Consider the following 19,524-nt stretch of genomic DNA (forward strand, 5'->3'; position numbering starts at 1 on the left):
CTTCCTCCTTGTGGTGCGCTTAAATGCGCCATGAATTCGCTCTGTTTAAGGTCTGTGTCCACAGACAGACGGTATTATAGTGCTGAAAGCACCCATGACCTCATTTTCAGAGTGCTTTTCTCAAGTGCTTATTGTTGCTAGGTTACAAAAGCTATCATCTTCAAATGTTTCTCCATTACTTATAGCGATGATATCATAAGTCCCGCCTCTTATTGATTTTGACTTGTCATTAAGAGACAAGTGACATTGACAAGCGCAACAATCTACCAAAAGTTGAGCTATTTTCAACCGAGAGGGCCGGGGGGTATGGTGGGGGGGGCTGTGGGCATTTTTGCTCCAAGGTCTTTGAGTGCTGTCAATGCTAAGATTCATGGGATTTATATGGAAAATAGCTGCTGGGAGCACCAAAAGCACTGCCTGTGAACACAGGCTCCTAGAAGGCTACAAGAAGTTGATTTGCAGTACATTTTACGATAAAAGGGCACTTCCTCCGTTTGATGTTTGACATGTTTAAATGTAACTTAAAGAAAAATATACCCTGCAGGAGGTTGACATATGGGGGTGTAATCCAAGCAGGCCAAGTACCACAAGTTACAGGTAATTAAACCAGTGAAGGGCTGATTAGAGGCAATAAGACAAGAAATTATAAAAGCATGGCCAGACAGAGCGTGTCTGATTGTTTACATACCTTGAACTAAGAGAGAGAGGAAGAAGAAGTTAGGGAGAGAAATGACTGCCATTTTATGTGAGCTTGAGGTGAGCAAGATAGAGATCAACTCCAGATGGCTGCAGTCAGAGGGCTCGGGGCTCCAGGGACATCACTACCTCACAATCCATCGCTCACCCAGACACAGACGCTCCATTACGCTGGTTCTGAACCTGGATTAAATCCCATCCCAGCCCTGATTGTCTTTCCACCTCTGCTCCATCGTGTTGACATTGGCCTCTGCAGGCTGAGGAGACAGATACCTGAAGACTTGAGGCTGAATCATGGCTCAGCCTGCACGGCCATGGAGGATTAACCCAAGTTAGTCAAAAATGAGCTAAAAGCTAGATGACTGTACGAGACGCTGAAAGATCCCTGGCTGCTTTGAGTGTATTTGCAGCATAGCGATGAGCGTAGTGAACGCTCACAATCAGCCCTGGCGTGTTGAGTAAAGCTCTGCTTATATGAGTTATATGAGTCCTGTCTGGATTTGGCTACACATTACACCACTGTGTGTTTAAATGTGGATGTGTGAGTTCTAGCAGTGCACTTTGTGTTGGTTGATCAAAGGCAAAGAGACTTCAGCCTGGGATCACCTGAGTGATGGCTGATGTTTTATAGCTAGTATGTGTAACCTGTGACTGGGATAATGGTTTGGTTGCACAACAGCATTGAAGACATCCATTAATCAGTCTATAAGACTGTCTGTAAGCTTGGACACACTCAGCTATTCATATGAATGGCTGAGTGTGTCCAAACTTTTGACTGGTACTTCAGTACGTCATTATATTTTACCCTCTTTGGTCACCGCGTGCACAGTTATGTACATCACTTTCTATACTTATATACTGTACTGTAATATTCATTTTCTGAAAAAAACAAAAATCATCATATAAATCCAGATGTGCACCTGATTTTGATAAATGCATGGATTATAGTGTAATGATAACAAGCCTGCACCACAGTGCTTCTACACGGTCAGTGCGTTTGCCTGAGCTCACCACACCCTACACTAGACAGACACACAGAATGATAAATATTTGTGCTTATGATTATTCTGTGTGCATTATTAATTGTATGAAAATATCCCTCCAAGAGAATCTCATTAGGGCAGGAAATAAGTCAAAGCTAATAAAGCTCATAGTTGAAAAAGCACTTCTGAGCGTCATTCCATATTTCCTCTCTTATTTCGCCAGTGCTGAAGTTCATAAAATGCACTGTAAACGTATTCATTAGAATTAGTTTTTCCTCAAACTGAGTTGACTGGAGAAATTGTGTGTGATTAAATATTAGCTTGAATATAATTAGCATTTATTAGCAAACTCTGCTATGGCAGATAATGAAAATCTTAATGAAATGCTTTGTCGAATTATGTGTTGGGGGGGGTGCCCCACCCCACCCCCACCCCACATTTAGAGTCAGCATGCCTGAGCTCATAGTACAACATGCATTTTTTATATTAAGTGATAATGTAGACAGCTGCTGTAATTGTAACATCCGACAAGCGGGCCCCTTCACTGAGACGGTGTTTTGAATCTGCCTGCTCTGTACAGCAGCCTACAGTTAGTTTAATAGGCTCCTCAGTCTGGTAGAGCTATTACCAAATCCAACACAGACCATTAGGCTGCATGGGCTTAATTGCACATTAATTGGATAATTAGTCCTGCACTTTGTTTTTCTCCCATTTTCTCAAATCTTCTCCCTCATTTTGGCAAGCACTCGGTCATTTTGTAAATTTCCCTTTTGTCATTATGTTTTCCAGCACAGTGAGAAAACGCCGCTGTTGATGCCGTCATCGCGCGACTGAAAATTTGCCGCGGGGAGCGCTCGCTCGGCGGGGGCGGGAAGCCGAGATTTTAGGGGGTCGAGGGAGCGCTGAGGTTGTCTTCCTCCTGTGCATTCGTGTTGACCCACAATACACGCTGTGTTTGTATCTGTGCCTGCACAGAAACCAGGAAGAGACATGCATTGTTAAATAGGCAACAACTCTCTGGGTCCACAAGGTGCATTATTTATGAACTTTTAAAAGAGATTTTTATTCATCCCTTCCTCACATTTCTATTCCATTATTGTTTGTGCTCTAGGCATGTGTCTCAGCACTCTCAGATTGCTGCCATTAAATCCAGGGATCCATCGGATGGAGTTATCAAAGTAAATGTTTGGCACATTTGATAGCGTTTGAAATATCCTCCTGTTATAAAGCTCTCCGGGGAGAAGAAGGGACAGGTCTTTCATGCAAATAGCCGGTTTTCTGATATCACACGCTGTCTAAATATCCACACTTATCTCAGTGCTGTCAACAAATACACAGAGCATTTGCTTGATGTTTGGCTGGATGGGAGAAAAAGTGTTCATCAGGCCAGACAGCACGTAATGAAATCATTATCTTAAATTTGCAAGCAATCAATCTAGCGAACTGCAGTTTGAGTTCAAGGGGATTTTATTGACCGAAGGGTAAACATATGGATGCCAGACATTTTAGAAAGGCAAAAATGTGAATGAGGACATGTAAAATGATCTATTAATTTCGCAATTCAAAGCGTATGAATGCGATCAGATGGCTGGTATGTTTTACTGTAAAATGACTTTGGGGAACAGGGAGGAAATGAGTAAGAAAAACAAAGATGGTGATGAACTGTGAGCTGCTCTGCCTTAATGAGCAGAGCACTGGCGTCCTCTGCCAGACCCTGATAGGGCTCCTGATTAGACAAGTTAAAGCTCTGTCCTTTATTATTCCCAGAAGAAGCAGCACTTGCTTTTGCCTCTGCACTAATAATAGCCATAAAGTGTGATCATTCCAAAGTGTTAAAATGCTCCCTATAAACATGGTCTGTTTTCGTTTTGTTTATTATTCATCTCGTCCAATTACCATTCTAAAGGGGGAGTGATTCTTGCCAGGCGCTGAGGGAATAGCAGATTAAAAGGCAATGAGGAAACATCTGTGTCTTTGCTTTGCCACAAATCTGCATCTCATTCCTACTGCTGGCATTCAGATAGACAGCGCCTACAATGCAGGGAAAAAAGTAAAACGCCAAGGTGCATAGGGCTAGCGAATAGAGAGAAGGGTTACCATAGAAACACATACCTCACATGGGTTTATGGGCTGCATCCTATCACATGTTATCAGGAATTACCATAAATCTTCTGGCAGCGAGGGCGGTGGTTAAGGTGCATCTCAGCAGTGAATGACAATGTGTTGATCCCCACATATCTGGAGAGATGCATTCAGCCTCTTTAAATCAAGAGGAAAATGGCATCAGATTTAGCTTGTGACAATAGAAAGATGGAGAGTGCCTCTAATGCGTTTCCCTTCACGAGCCTGTGTGCAAACAGATACTGAAAATCAGAAATAAGATGCTGGCTGCTTTTCCTGTATATTCATGCCATTGTGGAGATGAATGATTGCAAAATCAAAACTTATTGGAAAGCATAATGCGCCACAGAGCCATGTATTTATCCCTGATAATCGTTGACTGGGTGTCATCATGCCTATTCCGTTCAGTCATGGTTACAGCTGCCTGCACAGAGCCAAAGCTAGCACTGAGAATTGTGTCAGAGCACAGTGGTACATCGGTGCAATTTCCACAAATGGCACCTTTCCCCAAGCTCCCATCCTCTCGACCTCTGGCACTGAGTGACGATGCTGAGAGCATTATCAGATGTGTTTGAGCAGCTCCCGTCAGCACGACCCCGGTGGGTGGTACAGATATCGAGTGACCTTTTCTGCATGGCTCCCTGATATTAACGCAAGCTCCCCGCCTTATTACCATGGGAACATTTCACAGAGTATTAGACTTAATAAATGACTTTTTTCCTTGGCTTCCATCTCTCTTCCTCCTTCACCATTTTTCTCTCCATTCCCTGCTCCTGCTCCCCTCATCGTTCCTGCTCCTGAGCCGATAACCCGACCTCCCCAGGGGCCCGGCCTCTATAATCGCGTCAGTTCATGGCCCTCTTATTCCGCAGAATTGCTTAATTGGTATGTGTTCTACATAACTGTTGGAGTATTAGACTCACAAATGAAGGTTAGAACCTCAGTGCTTGTAATCGACTGAAAGAAATTGATTTGTGCTCAGCTGCCCTTCTGGGACGAGACTTTATGGTTCTCTGAAGAAATGAAGCTTTTATAATTGTGTGTTCTTTCCCCCCTCTTCTCTCCTCTGGTCTCTCTCTTTTTCTCATTTCCTCCCTGCTAACTGCTTTGTTGACATTCATCAAAAGGCAGGACGCCAGCAGCTTAAAGGTGATATATCTGTCTTCTGTGTTACTGTGCACTGTGCATACGCAACATGAAAGTGCTGAACGGTGAATATCTGCGTGGCCTGTTTCTGATCATAGTTTAAGTACTTTGTCAATGAAAATGTGATTGCATTATATGTGATCATGCAGAAGGCATGAAGAATCATCGTATTAACCAAGCCTGAACAACAGCAGAAATGGTCTCATCATTAATCTTGCTGGGTTGTGTGATACAAATAGCTCAGTTTGAGTGATTATCACTTTATTATCATGACTTTGTGGCAGAGTAACCAGAGTGGTCAGCAGGATGGTGAGCATGAAATTCAATATAAATGGCTGAGGAATAATGACACCATTTAGATTGGTTTCCTTAAAGGCCTCGCTTTGACTATTCTGTCCAAGAGTGCAAAACCACACAGTAAAAATTAAGGCTTGATTCTGTATTAAAAATGAGACAATAACACAGTGGCTTTCCTCAGGTAGCTGCAATGGCAGATAATGAAACAACCAAAGTAATCGTGGCAAAAGAAAAAGAGCCAAATTATCAGAAGGAGCAAAAAAGGCAAGGAGGGAAAGTAAAAGAGTGTCTGGCAGATCTTCACTCAGTGGAGCTCCAGGACTCGAGAGGATTCAAAAACAACATTTAGTTGGCATTATTTCTGTTAGATCAGTTATTAGTTATTTATTTAGTTTTTGTTGTAATTAATATCTATTTTCAAATCCATTTATTGGCTTGTGTTACTGCTCTGTAACTGTATATAATATGAAAAATATGAGCAATAGCGCAGAAGTCGTCCCTCCCAAGAAGTGGACCTATCAGCCTATTATTAGTTGCCAGTTGGGTTCTGTGTAATGCATGACAGCGCCCTCTAACTTAGGTGACCGTAGATTATTCCTGCCTGTTTTCCAGGTCGGCGGGCTCAGATGTGCTCGGTGCAGAGGTTCGCTCAATGCAAAATCACATTTCACGCTTGCACTAATGTCACCCGGCAAGTGAAGAGGAGTGAGAACTGGCAGGTGGTGTTTACAAATGAGAACAGCCCGAACCACAAGCCACCCTGACACCAAATGCTGATTTGATTATAGAGTGGCATGTAAGAGTATATGAATGTATGTAGCAGACCAGGTGGTACATTAAAAGTAGATTAAGTGAAACAGATGAGTGTCACATGTTTTTTGTTATTTTTTAAATTTTTTTTTACTGTTTTTGTCCAAATGGATGTCTCATCCTTAGAGCTTGATGAAGGATTTAATAAAAAAAAAAAAAAAAAACAAGGTAGTGGTTTGAGGGAAAGATGGAGTCTGTTTACTGGCTTTGGAATTATATTTCTAAGAGGAGGCCATGTTTGTTGCTTATTCTTTGGGCTCATTCTTCCTTGTGAAGATGTTCTCCTTGGTGTTTTTTCGGTGATTCCTTCCCTTAAGGTGCTATCTGTTTGTGTTGAGATAAGTTTAGCTGAAAATTAGCACATTCACCAGTTCGCTACTTTGATGTGTCTGCCCCTCAGTGACGTACATTGTAACAAATAAACTTTCTTGAGCGCTTATAGCATTTCCTAATTACAGTCGGTTAGTCTTAAGAACTGCAGTTCTTTGAAGTTGTCATTTTTGGGGAACCTTCAGTGAAGATGATATACAAATGAATTGAGTCCCTGGATCCAGCAAGACAGCTGGAACTGGACTGATTTGGGCTATTTTTATGTGAACCTCAAAATGATGTATTTGTGAAGATGTGAAACCTAGTTTTGCCCAGTCTCACAATGGTAAAGAGTCCTTCAAAAATGTCCAAATCTGAATTGATTTTGAAAATCACGTAACCTGAGATAAAACTCAACTAGTTTCTTCAACTTAAAGCTCATCCAGCTCAACCATTAGGCTGCCAAACAGGAAGGAAGATCATATCTGTTTCATGTATTGACACCAAACAAGGTTAATGGGCCTGACACCATTTCCACAGGATGTAACCTAAAAAGCACATCATTTTTGATTCCACAGTTTTGATATAGTCAGATCGAACTGACTTTATCAAACACACACACACACACACACACACACACACACACACACACACACACACACACACACACACACACACACACACACACACACACCCCTTAAGTTTGCATGCCTGAGGGTGGTGCCCACAGGCATGCTGTTACTCTTCTGGCCTATGGGTAGCTTTGATTGGACTGGAGCTGCAGTTCTGTAGCTGTTGGCATGACAGCTCTGCAGTTGGATGATGCCAGCTGAGCCTGTTATTTATTTATTTACTTATTTTCAAAGGCTTAAACCTGTAGAAACCTATATAATGTAAACCTGTGGACTAAAATTCATCTTTATTTGTCATCTCAAAAGCGCAGAAGATGAGGTGAGTGGGAACAAAATAGCAAAGTAGTTTTACTGTGGTTCATTTCATAGTCTGGAAATCATAGATTTCCATTCTGAATTTAATTTTGATGTGTAATGTATACATAACATAATGTGTCTTTGCTCTTCTAAGTATATTATGTGGATAGTTTTCTTGAAATACAGTAGAGTAGCTGATTGTGAATGTGGATGACCCATAAAACTAATTAGGTAGTCTTTATATGTGTACATTTCTTATCCTTCAATCCTTGGTAATTGTTAGCAAATGCAAATTGAGCTTTGATGTCCTGTAGCAGCAGTACCAATCCAATCCAATCCCCTAATCAACTGTGTGTGATTTAACAGTGCATCCTAAGCATTAGTATTCCAGAGCCGGATCCCTCTTGGATCCAGGCTAGGATTATCCAAGCTCTTAACATCTCAGCTAAGCTGGTTAACACCTGTTTTTTATTGACATCTGAACACCATCCTAGACGCCTTGTCTTCTGTGGTTTTAAAAGATCTTTCTTTGCTCCCTCCAGTAGGTTAGTCACTCGTTTTCTTATAAACTGCAGCCCACGTAAATGACCGTTTTTTTCCCACCACGAGTATTGGTGGCAGGCCAGCAGCAGCTCTGAAGAGATTAGAAGTTAAATCGGGAAATTTACATTCTCACAAGCATCCTTATTGCATTCCTTATTTGAAATACAGCTACATTAAAGTGGGCTCACTTTGGCATAGATATAAATCACTTGACCACGGCTAAGTCTTGTGAAGTCAGAGGGATGTTTTTTTTTTCCCCTCCAAGTCCAAGTCTAGACATGAGCTACAGTTTCAAGAATTCCCTACGTTACTGTACATTCTTGTTTAAATTCTTTAGAGTAATTTGCCAGGGAAGTGGGAAAGCAGGCTCTCTTTACGTGTTTATTACGTTTAATATTTCCACTGGGGCCCATGTTTGCCCCAGTGTAACTGATGTAATATTCCATTCAGGCATTGGTAAAGCCTGGGGGGATTCTAGTTAGCAGCAGCTGTATAGTCCCAGAGAAATCCTCAGACTCCTGTGTGTCTCTTTCTGTCTGTTTTGCCAAGGTCAGCGGGGGAAACTTTGAAGAATGTCCCAGGATTTGTCTAAATCATAAAGTATGGATCCTCTTAAGCATTGCAGGCATTAGGGCTGAGCCCTATCAATGATTCCATTAACCTAAATTCCAAACCAGGCTTCACAACATGACCATATTAACCTAACGGATTTTACCAAGCTCTTGATCCCTCGCTATTTAAAAAGACAGGAATGAATGGTCACTCACAATTGTCTGCCTAGCGGCTATGTTTCCTGCGCCAGACAAGGAATTATCTCTAATATGACCCCATGTTTATCTTTGGCCATGTGTCCACATGTTTTGCGGTTATTTTTCTCCAACCTTACAGCCGTAACAGAAGCTGATTAGACAATGGCAGTGGTGCTGTGCGAGGATAAAGTATTTAGAGTTGACAAGGACAGAATCCCAAGCAGCTGATTTTTTACCTTTCCTAGATGAACAATAATCATTTCAGGCTAACAGTGCTGGAGCAAGCAGAGAAGAGAAAGAAACGAATGTCTGCCTTCATTAGGACAGAGGGAGGGTGAGCAGAAGAGCGCCTGACAAGCCAGTAACGCCTCATTGTCCCTGATCTCAAGTTTCATAAATTTCCACGGCTCTCGTTAAAGGACATGTCGCTGCTGTCACCAGGCGCTAACTCGTTATCTCCTCAATGCCGTAAAACGCTGTAATTAACATTCAACAACTGTAACCGATCCAGTATTTCTCCTCTCTAGCCGCTAATTGCCACACTATTGTGCTTGCACATAAGTGCCCCCTTTTGTGTGTGTGCTTGTGGGTACACATTACCGCGGTTCATTTTTGATTGTAAATAGAGGTGAGAAAGCAGTTCATCTGAGCTTGGAAGTTTGAAGCGTGTTCTCTCTGCTTTCCTTGCAAGAGTTTTACTCATTAAGTTTATTCTTCAGTCAAAGATTTGTCTTAAATTGTGCCCCCCCCCCCCCCCCCCCCAAAAAAAAAAATGTTTGAAGACATCTGGACATTTCAAATGCCTTCTGTGCAAGAGTGAAATTAAAGCTTTGTCAACAGATGGTTTTAGTGGACTCGTCATGGGCAACACAGCCTGTATTTATAACTGTATTGGAGGCCTATTTGTTGACATCACAATTACTGTTATTACAAATTTCAAGGTAATGCCTGCTTTTGGTTGTGAGGATGTGGAGTGTGCTGTTATTTAAGGGCATTCCTCATTCTCCTATTAACCATGCATGAGCAACCCTGTTAGCTCGTATTCTTCACTCCATCATATGCAATCTTGTGTGATTGTCACGCTGCTGTCGACTCACAACAGCACTCGGAGAGAGACGACTATTCTTAGTGATATTGTTTTCCCTTTCAGGTTTCAGATTTTTATTCATAGTTTCTCTATAGGCCCCCAACTGTTTGAGCTCTGTCTTAGAAGGAATTGTATGTGCTGTCCTTTCAGCTGAACTTACTGCAGCAGCAGCAGCCATCAAAACAAGGCCTTTTGAATAATTAGTCTAGGTCAACTGATACTCTCCAGCTCCAGACACCGCTGTCATCTACTCTGCCAGCACCAGCCAAAAGCCAGATTAACTGTGTGCAGTTCTTCTCAATTGAGTCAGTTAAAGTTGATGCAGGTCTTGTTATTCAAAGGTAGCTGGCTAGATGTAAGTTGATATGGGGCAACGCTTGAGGCCAATTGCGGAACGGGAGAAGGGACATCAAATTATTGGTGTCACGGGGGCCCCCTTTTAGAGGCGACTACGGTGGTCTGTCACAGATATACAATCACCTGGTGCTTTTGTCTGTGCTGCTGGTCCTTCGTCTCATTCTCTGGGGATTAGGGCGAATGCCAGGGTAAGATTTCCTAGAGCCAAGAAGGCCCCAGGAGGACAAACAAAACCAAATTGTTGCATAGTGTTTCTTGTCCAGGTTTCGTGTTCAGGTCAGAGGAGAAGCAGTGCATGTGTCTGGGGACTGAGGTGTGTATTCGCAGAACGGGGCTAAAAGCTTCATAGGCACATGGCGTGCTCGTCTCAGTGTTTCATTTTTTTTAAGAGGAAGTATCTCGTCAAGTTCTTGTGACATGACATGCCTCCAGAACAGTATTAGTGTTTCTTGACTCTTCTTCAGGGTTAAGCAGCTTTATCCCAAATGGTACCCTTTAGTAGCATTTAGTAACTTAATGTTCCCATGTGTGGTTAACAGTCTGCGTTTTGTTTTTTTTTTTATATTTATCTTTACATATCAAGTTTTTCCGCTGTCAGAGGGTCGAGAACTAAACATGTATTTCACAGAACTAACTTTCAGTTTGTGTGGAGCTGCGGCTTAACCCCACATATAGATAACCTGTTCTTTTAGCAACTCACGGCACCCCTGTGGTTTCACATGTTTGCACAATAGGCACATAGGTTGTGGTTCTTCTCACATATTTTACAACGGCTTGCCACCAACGAAACTGCTATAGCTGCAGAGTTTAAACTCTCGCTGCCTGCTCACCCTCTTTCCTGTTACATTTCTGTGGAAATTAACACTATTTTAGATGAAGAATTAATTAGTCACCAAAGAGATGACGTTTTAGACCTAGAACATTTGTGACTATCACTCTCGCTTTCATGTGGGTGAAAATCACCCGATATTAGTGTTCCAGGCTTGAGATAACATTTTAAAATTCGTCATAAACGCCTAGTTTTGCTGCAAAAGCCTGGTATGAGGCAGGATATATTTTTGGCCAAATAATAAACATGTAAAATGCTCCATGCTTCTCTTCATTAGAAACAGGCTTTAAACTCAGGCCATGGAAGAACCTGACCTTCTTTTTTATATTAATACAGCTATTAGTGTAATAACCCTTAGGCTCAATAAAGTATCAAGGTCAGCTGATGTTGCTGAAGATACAAGCACATCCCTTCAGCTAAAGTGCTAAATTGTGTACTTAATGCTCCTATTGGCTCTAATTTGACCCACAACATCAACAAGACCAGCTGAAGTCTCCAAATTTTCATGGATTGGACATAGATATGGAAAAAATTATGTCTGACTGAGATGAATTTTTCAGACGGCAACAATGCCGACACGCTACTGGAGCAGAAAAAATGTCCTTTCACGATAACCATGAACAAAGGAGAATTTCTTCTCCTCGGGGGTTTGCGGAGAAGAAGATGGAAAGCATAAATGAGACAAAGTGTCATCATATGGCATTTTTTTATTAGATTGTTAAACATAGATCTAATTTTAATTTGGGCTAATGTGAGGAACACTATCAGCCATTGACCGAGGGTGTCTTATGACTTACTTGACGTACTTTGCTCAGCAGTCTTGTGCTTTTACTCTGAACTTAAATTCAGACACTGGGCCAAATGCAGGGACATGGTAATTTTAAAAGCTCTCGCACTCCCTGTTCGGTTCATGAACTTCAAAACCCCTCCTCTATTCTTCAGTTTACAGCTCCTGGAAGTACAACTATATTAGTATCTCCCAGAAAGTGTCAAGCAAGTCTGCTGCTTCTGTTTAGAGGCCATTCAATCACTCTAAGTACTAGTGGCATACTGATTTTCTTGGAAACTCCAAATGCCACAGCCCCTCCTGGCTTCTTACTAGCAAGGTATTTATCATATGAAAATTTGGAACTGTCTGACTCACCTGTTTTACTAGCCTTGTCCTAGAGCCGGGACTGATAAAATGTTGTAATATATGTACTGCAGTCAAAATGGAACATAAAAGTATCCCAGAATACTGGGAAATTTACACGCTGTCACAGGGAAGTGGTTACTTTTATAACACTGTTGCACTGAAGATAACTTTGGTAAAAATAGGTCATTTGTTTTTATTTGCTTTTTTTTTTTTTTTCTTTTTTTGCCACTGACACACGTACAGCAGTTTTGTGTACTTGAAGTAAAAGTCCAGATAAAAAAAAAAAGCAGCTGAAGTGTCAATTTATTTTTCAGCATATGTAGCATATTGCACACTGCATTGTGTCACCTCATATTGTGCTTTTTTATAGCTGCACAGAATTCCAGCGTGTGTGTGTGTGTGCACGCGTGTGTGTGTGTGTGTGCGCGCTTGCACTGGTGACCTTAAGCCTGGCTGCAGCCTCTGTTAACAGCTGGTTTTCTGCCAGTTTTTCTGCAAGGCCGTGAGGAAAATGAGCTGATCTATGTGGTGGCACCCTAATATTAAATTAAGCAGGTTGACTGAGCTCGCACAAGATTGATGCCTTTGAGGTTGAACTTTGCATCTTTAACATTAGGTCCTTGTTCCCAAGGTCATAGGTCAAATGTCATCTTCATTATGGGACACAGATGCAGCCCATTCACCTTGTTTTCACAGATTGTAAGCTCTAAAGAGATCTAGTGCAGCTATTTAGAACAGCACGTTTACAGTGTTTCTCACCAGTGTGTTTTAAAGCTAATGTGTCCGTTTAAGTCACTGCAGAACTTCTGAGTCCTTTCTTGCATCCGTGCAATAGACAACATGTTGGGAATTGAGTGTCAGCAAGTTTTTAATCATGTCTGCTCTGTCCTCAGCTCTCTCAGCCTGTGCTCTTCCTCCTGTCTCTGCCTTCCTCTGACCTGTCTATTTACCCAACAGCTCCCTCTGTAATGAGGAGCATTCATTCATCAGCCATATTTAAACTGCACACAGGATTAACTCAGCTAAAGACTCAACGCACATGCACAGTCACCCCGTGCTCAGCTTGCTGCTTCCAGGCCGCAGATCAGCAAGCAGCTCTGTTAGGCTTTCCTCTGTCGCTCTGGTCTCCCCAGGCCTCTGCCTCCTCCTCCCTCGTCCTCATTTCGCCTGAATTAATTGAGTTCTCATTTTTGTGAGAAAGCTCACAGGAGAGCTGTGTGAGAAGAGAGAGAAGAGTGATAGAAAGAATAAGATAGGCAGAGGAAGATCAGTGGTAGAAGCCTAGAGGGCATAATTCTCCCAGAGGTAGGCAGTCACCAGTTTCCTGGGGGATGAAGGGGCCCCTCCACAGCGACTTATATCTTTATCCTCTCAGCAGTTATCGCTCAGCGCTTTAGGGAAATGACCCGCAGGCTATTGGTAAGGGTCAGGCAGATGGGCCACTTCAACCCTCCTGACTCAAGGGAGATTTCCACCTAATTTAAGCTCTTTGTGTCTGTGACACTAAGGGAACGGCAAAGTGGAATGGTTTCTGGTGCAATGATAAAAATACAGGTGCACGCATGCATATATATGTACTGTATACCAGTGACACTGAATATAGCAAGCTCAGCAACAACCACAGTAGTTGAAACAAAAACTAAACAAGAAGCATTTCAAAATGCACCAACCTAAGCCAAGAGTGTAAATTCTGCAGGGTTTAGCATCATATGCAATGTTTCCACAAAATAAAAAGCAGCTAAAGCACCAAATATGTGACCCAAGACATGTCACTAGTATGGAAGTGACCCACAGGCAGGACTTTACGCTGGTTGTACTCAGTACAAATATTCAAAACAGAAATAGCAAACGTGATATGCTGTCATCAGCTCCGCCTTGGCCTGAAATCTTTCAGTTATAAAGCACTGCAGCGTCTTCCTTTGCAATGTTCTTCCACAGACTGACAACTTCTTCAATTGTCTTAGGTTGCTGTAAGTTGAGATAGACACTTGTCAAGCTGTTGTAGCCAATCGCCCGCCTCTATTCCTCAATGTCACTGCCTTAGCACTCAATAATTCAAAGCTTGGTGGTAATGAGCTCCCCGTAGGCCCTGTCCCCAAGGAGCCTCCCCACTGTGCCTCCACTGTAATGTAGTTATATCTCATGTCAGCCTTCAAATCAATTACATTTCTATCTGATGGCTATGTAATTGTGCCTGATTGAGTTTTTGGCACACCAGCCAAGTGTGTGGTTCCCAAACTCAAGCCAGTCAAAACAGGAAGCTTCATCAAATGAAACTGTATTTCATCCTGATTGAGGCTGCTCGCATGATAAGCACAACTATAATTATGATAATAATAACAATAGCAATCTGTGTTTTCTCATCTTTGTTGTTTTTTTTCCCTTGCTCTCCAGATGATTTTTTTTTTCTTTTTTTGCCCCAAGGACAACGAGCAGTGTTTACTTTACTCAAGATGCAAAGCCTGATTTGATTGTTGGTAGCATGGGCAATTTAGAAGATTAAATGCAAAACATAATGCTTTTGTATAAATCTAAGCGTGTTTGAGATTCACTTTGTTATAATGCAGCAGAAGTCTTCTGCTGGACTACACGCCCACACTGTGCCTAGTGACATTTGCATGTTGCTTAGATATTACTGTCAGTTATACAGTGTGAAACTGCCAGCAGAGGCCTACTGGCTTAATGCTGCATAATGCCAAGAAATGAGAAGTCAACTTTTTCTCTGGAGCAGCTAACTGATTGCACAGCTCAGAGCAATATTGTTGTATTTGTCAGATCTTTCAGCGCTACCTTTTATTGACACAGACTGGATGGATTGACAGATGAATGGATCATCAACAGAGAAATGACAGATGATGAATGGGTGCTTGGATGGATAGACGAAAGTAAACCGGGATGAATGGTAATGGGCGGAGGGATGAATGAATGAAAGAAAGGATGAATGGCCGTACAGATGGATGGAAGGTTGAGCGACTAGACAGATGTACTCATGGATGGATGGACGACTGGACATACAGATGGATAGATGGATCAACACAATACATGCCTGGGTGGACAGAGGAATTCTCTAATGGAGCAGTATTGAGATAGATGAGAGGGAGGATACTGTGGTTAGGTGCATCAGCAACTAAATAGTGATGAATTGTGGCCGCTGTCAGCAGCACTAAGTATAACAGACATAGTAAAGCAGCCTGGCTCATCCATAATCAGCAGACGCAGATGATTGTTTTCATGCCAAAAGAGAACTTCTCTGGAAAGGAAGCACATAGAGTATCTACCAGTCTGTCTTTTTATTCTCACTTCATCATCCTATATATATATATATATATATATATATATATATATATACCCACTTACTCTTGGTGTTCTTGCCCTTTAAATGTCTTCATTTGTATCATTCTCTCGTCATTTCTCTTTTTAAGGCCTTGCAGCTCTCTCTCTCTGTCTCACTCTCTCCAATGCTGTCTTTTGTGTTAACAGCCTTCCATTTTTTGCAGTGGGGGAGCCACTGGGTGCACATCTACAATCTTGCCTTTCATTTCATGGCTTCTGGAAATGGATGTTTTACTGCCTTCATTAAGGCATGCAGCAGTCAGCGCTGTGTTTTCCCTCTGAAGTTTAGCTCCATGAACCTCACCATTAGAGGACATTATGGCCCCAGATTTCAGGGCACAGTGGAACACTGTATAATTTGATTAGTGTTATTAATCAAGTGGAATACCGCTCCTTTCGCCCCCATCTCACTACCCACCCCCCACCCCAACCCCACCGGCCCCCGCCTTTTTGCCATTTTACTTCTGCTTTCAAACCCTTCAGATGTTCCCTTCCCTCTTCCTCCTCCCCTTATTCGTACACCTCTCTATCGCCTGCACTGCAACACACATGAAATTGACAAAAGGACCTATACCTTCCCTTTTAAAAACAGTGATTTACCACTTGCCCCCCCCAAAACAACCCTCCTCCCCAACCCACTTTGAGTCATGCCCCCCCCCCCCCCCCCCCCCTTTTACCCAGGACATAAATCAATTGAGATGAAAGTTCCATAATTGTGCTTGCTGGGAGGGATTTGAGCAAAATTGCACTATGAATTTTTTAAAGGGAATTTTTACTAGCTGTTCAGCAAGACTTGGGCGGCGAAGGAAGGTGAGGCCATGAGGATTTATGGGCCTGGATTCTTCATTACTGAAGTAATTTTCCTGCAAATGATAGTGCAGCACCCTGGAGGGGGGAGTGCTGCCCGCCAGGGAGAGTACAAACCTGCTTAATCTCTCGTGGAGAGAGCAGCTCAGAGCACTAATATCATCTGTAAGGGACTGGGGCTCCATTTGTTCACATCTAAGCCACAGCCAGTGAATTTGTGATTCATATTAATTGATCGCTCAGATTTGTTCCATGAGTTGCTACAAGTTGATTTCATTATAAAGAGTTTTGTTAAAACTGCTGGGAAACGTGCTTTTTAAGATTAACTGTTTTCATAAAATATGCTCACATGCTATCTTCTTTTTTCTTTCTGTGGTTGACTCACTGTTGTCTTTTTGAGTGTATATCCACCCTCATGCCGATTAAGATTAAGACCTGCTTTGCTAAGCTAAGTCCACCTTTCTCTCTACATTTGGCCTTTATCCCTCCTCATTTTAACCTTTCTCAGTCCAACATGGCTGACGCTCTGTCTCCATCTCTTTAGGTGCAGCATGCAGCAGTGGCCCTCCTCAAGGTTAGTGCGTCCATGATGCCAGGTCTCATTCTGTACACTGCCTGCTGTCCAGTCAATTTTACAGCTCAGTAGCTTGAGAAGCAGGGGGGCTAAATCTGCTGCAAGAAGGAGAAAGAGAGGAAGGGGAGGAGGAAGGGAGAAACAAAATTATTGTGCACCCTGTCACTGAGTGAAGTGGATCTCATTCCAGGCACACTAACAACTCAAGGCAATTAGTCACTTCTCGCTAGGCTAGACCTGAGACTCATTTGATGGCCAAAAAGGAGACAGGGCATAGAGGACCCAAAAGCATGGCTCAGCACTGCAGCTGCATTCAGTGAAGAGGGCAGCAAATTTGAGATAAAATGATTCTGCCAGAGCATTTGGTGCAGCCCTGAGAGAGAATTGCATTAAAGGAACATGGTTCTGGGTTAAGTTCACTATTAAGTCATTAAGATCTTTACAAAGGTCTCTGATCCACTGTGATCTATATCATGGGCCTATGGGCTTTTCATACCATTCTATAAGATAAATTAGACAGCAATGTCACTTCCATACCACCTTCAGTCCATCTAAGGTAGTTTGCAGCCAAAGATGAGCCCTGAAGTTTTAGCCACCACATGCTGCTGAACAAAAGGGAAGCTTGACTAAGGTGGGTGGTGCGTGAAAGATCAGGGAGCGAAATGAGAGAAAAGTTTGTCCTGGGCCCTCTGCAGAGATGCAGCGTGACCAATTGAGGTGAAGGGGATGAATGAGGCCATTCACTGGGCCTAATGAAAGAGCTCCTGCTGGGTCTTGAATGTGGGTGGGCCCATCTGCACCACATAGGCGTGCACAAACCAGTGACCTCGAAAATTACCCAGGAAGCACTTTGGGACAGTCACCCCAGCAACAGGCTGAGGTCTGCATGGTAACCAGGCGCTTCAATCAGTGCCTGGCAGCTTCTTAAACGGGGCAAGTTTCCCCCTCTGTTCTGAAAGAAGTCCGTGTGAAATCAACTTCGAGGGACATCCCCCATTTCTTTTTAAAAGGGGAGATGCCAGCGATTGTCCCATGTGAACACTTTTCTGAGAGGTGTGGAATGCAGCCCTCGGGACCTTCCCTCTTAAGACACAAAGGACTGTTTGTCTTAGCGACATATGTATGTGCGCCACCTCGGCATTTGTGCAGTTCTATACATAGTTTAATTAGGCTTCCTTAATGTACAGTAACAGGTTAACAAGGCTTTGAAACAGTTCTGATTACAAAGATATAGATATAAGAGAGAGATTCCTTCAACACTCCTGGGAGTGGACATTAAGTTTACAAAGCATCTTAAAGGATCTGGTTCATGGGGCTTTATCTGTCTTATTTGGCTTAATATATTCAGTCTTGATGAGCCAGAGGCATGCAGGTCATTGAAGTTCCATTCCTGTCTCCATTTCCTCATGGAACTTTTGACAGCGTGAAATGACAATCCGCCCCTGCACGCATCTGCCACGTCAAAAAGTAATGAGATTGTGCTGCTGGAAATATCACTACAAAGCATCAGGCCTGCACTTGGGTCTGACTGCACCTTCAAACGGCGCTGCCTGCCAGCTCGCCTGCCTCGCCTGCCTGCTGCAAAAGAAGCGAACAAAAACAATCAGAATCAGAGACAGAGAAACGGCAAGGGAAGCTCCCCATGCTGAGACAAACGAACACGCCAGGGCCTTTCATCCTGAGAGTGATTAGCCATCCGAACCGTTTTAAAATCCTGCTTTGAGTGTGTTCCTCAAACGAAAGAGCTTCATTGAGGAGTGGTAGTGAGATGTTTCTGGCTGGGAAGCGCCAGTGATCTAGCCTCTAATTGTGGCGTCGCTGACAAGGCTGGTGTGGCTGGGAGCTTTTTAAGCGAGGCTTTTTGCTACGCTCTTGTTCCCTTCCTGTCAGATCCACCACCAAAGGCACCAGGAAACAAAAGGGTCCCTCACATTCTGTTCTTACATCCATCTGCCTATCGCTTTGTGCATAAATACAGACCTAATTTAGCACATTAATAGTCCCTGATGCTAGCCTAATGTGACCAAAACTACAATAGTTCCTGTAAATGTGTTGTCTGGTTACAGATGTGCCCTAAAATCTAACTTAGCTCTCAGTCTGTAATTCCTGTCTAATTCTTGTTTTTGTAGCTTTCATATTTTTCATATTATTACCAATTGAATTCTGCACTTCAAACAAGATACTGACACATTGGCAATAGGTTTAGCCTTCATCTGCAGTATAGAAGGAACAAAGTCATGTTCAAGGTCTTTGAGCAGCATTCAGCAGAGCTGCTAGGAGCTTATTTGGCATGGAAAACTTTCCGTATCCTCTACACTCTTCAGAAGTCAGATTGTCAAAGGTTTGAGGTATGGAAGAGAAGCAGTTTGACAAATGAAAGAAACAGTGAAGAGGAGCGTGGGTTAGGGGGGGAAAAAAAGAGGGGGAAATGATTTAAATCCTAGCTCATAAAAATCAGTATTATAACAACATTAATTGATGCTGCTGAGTACCATATGTGGCGCCATATGGAATAGCTGCCCCAGAGGCCTGCTATAATAGACAGCCTGCAGTGGTGCACACAACTTGGCACATTTACAAACAAGGGACATCCCATTAATATCAGCCACACAGACTGAGCAAGAGACAGAGAGAGAGGCAGCGAGAGGGCATAGGAGTGAGGGAGGGGAGGAGGGAACCAAGTTAATTCATGTTTTGTTTGGTTGCCATCTTTAGACTTTTTTTTATTTTACCCCATGTTCTAATTTGATTTTTTTTCAAATTTAGACATTTATAACATGTACATATAAATATGCATGTACAAACTGAGCCCCTCTAAT

The 19,524-nt window shown here is 42.6% G+C and overlaps 1 protein-coding gene across 8 annotated transcripts in view; it reads left to right on the top strand.

Annotated features, from left to right (window-relative positions):
* The window catches only part of fbrsl1 (fibrosin-like 1), a 270,174-nt gene that overhangs the window by 148,959 nt on the left and 101,691 nt on the right, over positions 1-19,524 (top strand). For 6 of the 8 annotated variants that reach the window (XM_030737150.1, XM_030737147.1, XM_030737151.1 and 3 more), the window contains exon 5: positions 16,676-16,705. The exons of the other annotated variants lie outside the window; for them this stretch is intronic. In XM_030737150.1, coding sequence (XP_030593010.1) covers positions 16,676-16,705 — 30 coding nt within the window. The remainder of the gene's footprint in view (positions 1-16,675; positions 16,706-19,524) is intronic. 8 annotated transcript variants of the gene reach the window in all.

Source organism: Archocentrus centrarchus, chromosome 9 (assembly GCF_007364275.1).
Source record: "Archocentrus centrarchus isolate MPI-CPG fArcCen1 chromosome 9, fArcCen1, whole genome shotgun sequence".
NCBI lineage: Eukaryota > Metazoa > Chordata > Actinopteri > Cichliformes > Cichlidae > Archocentrus > Archocentrus centrarchus.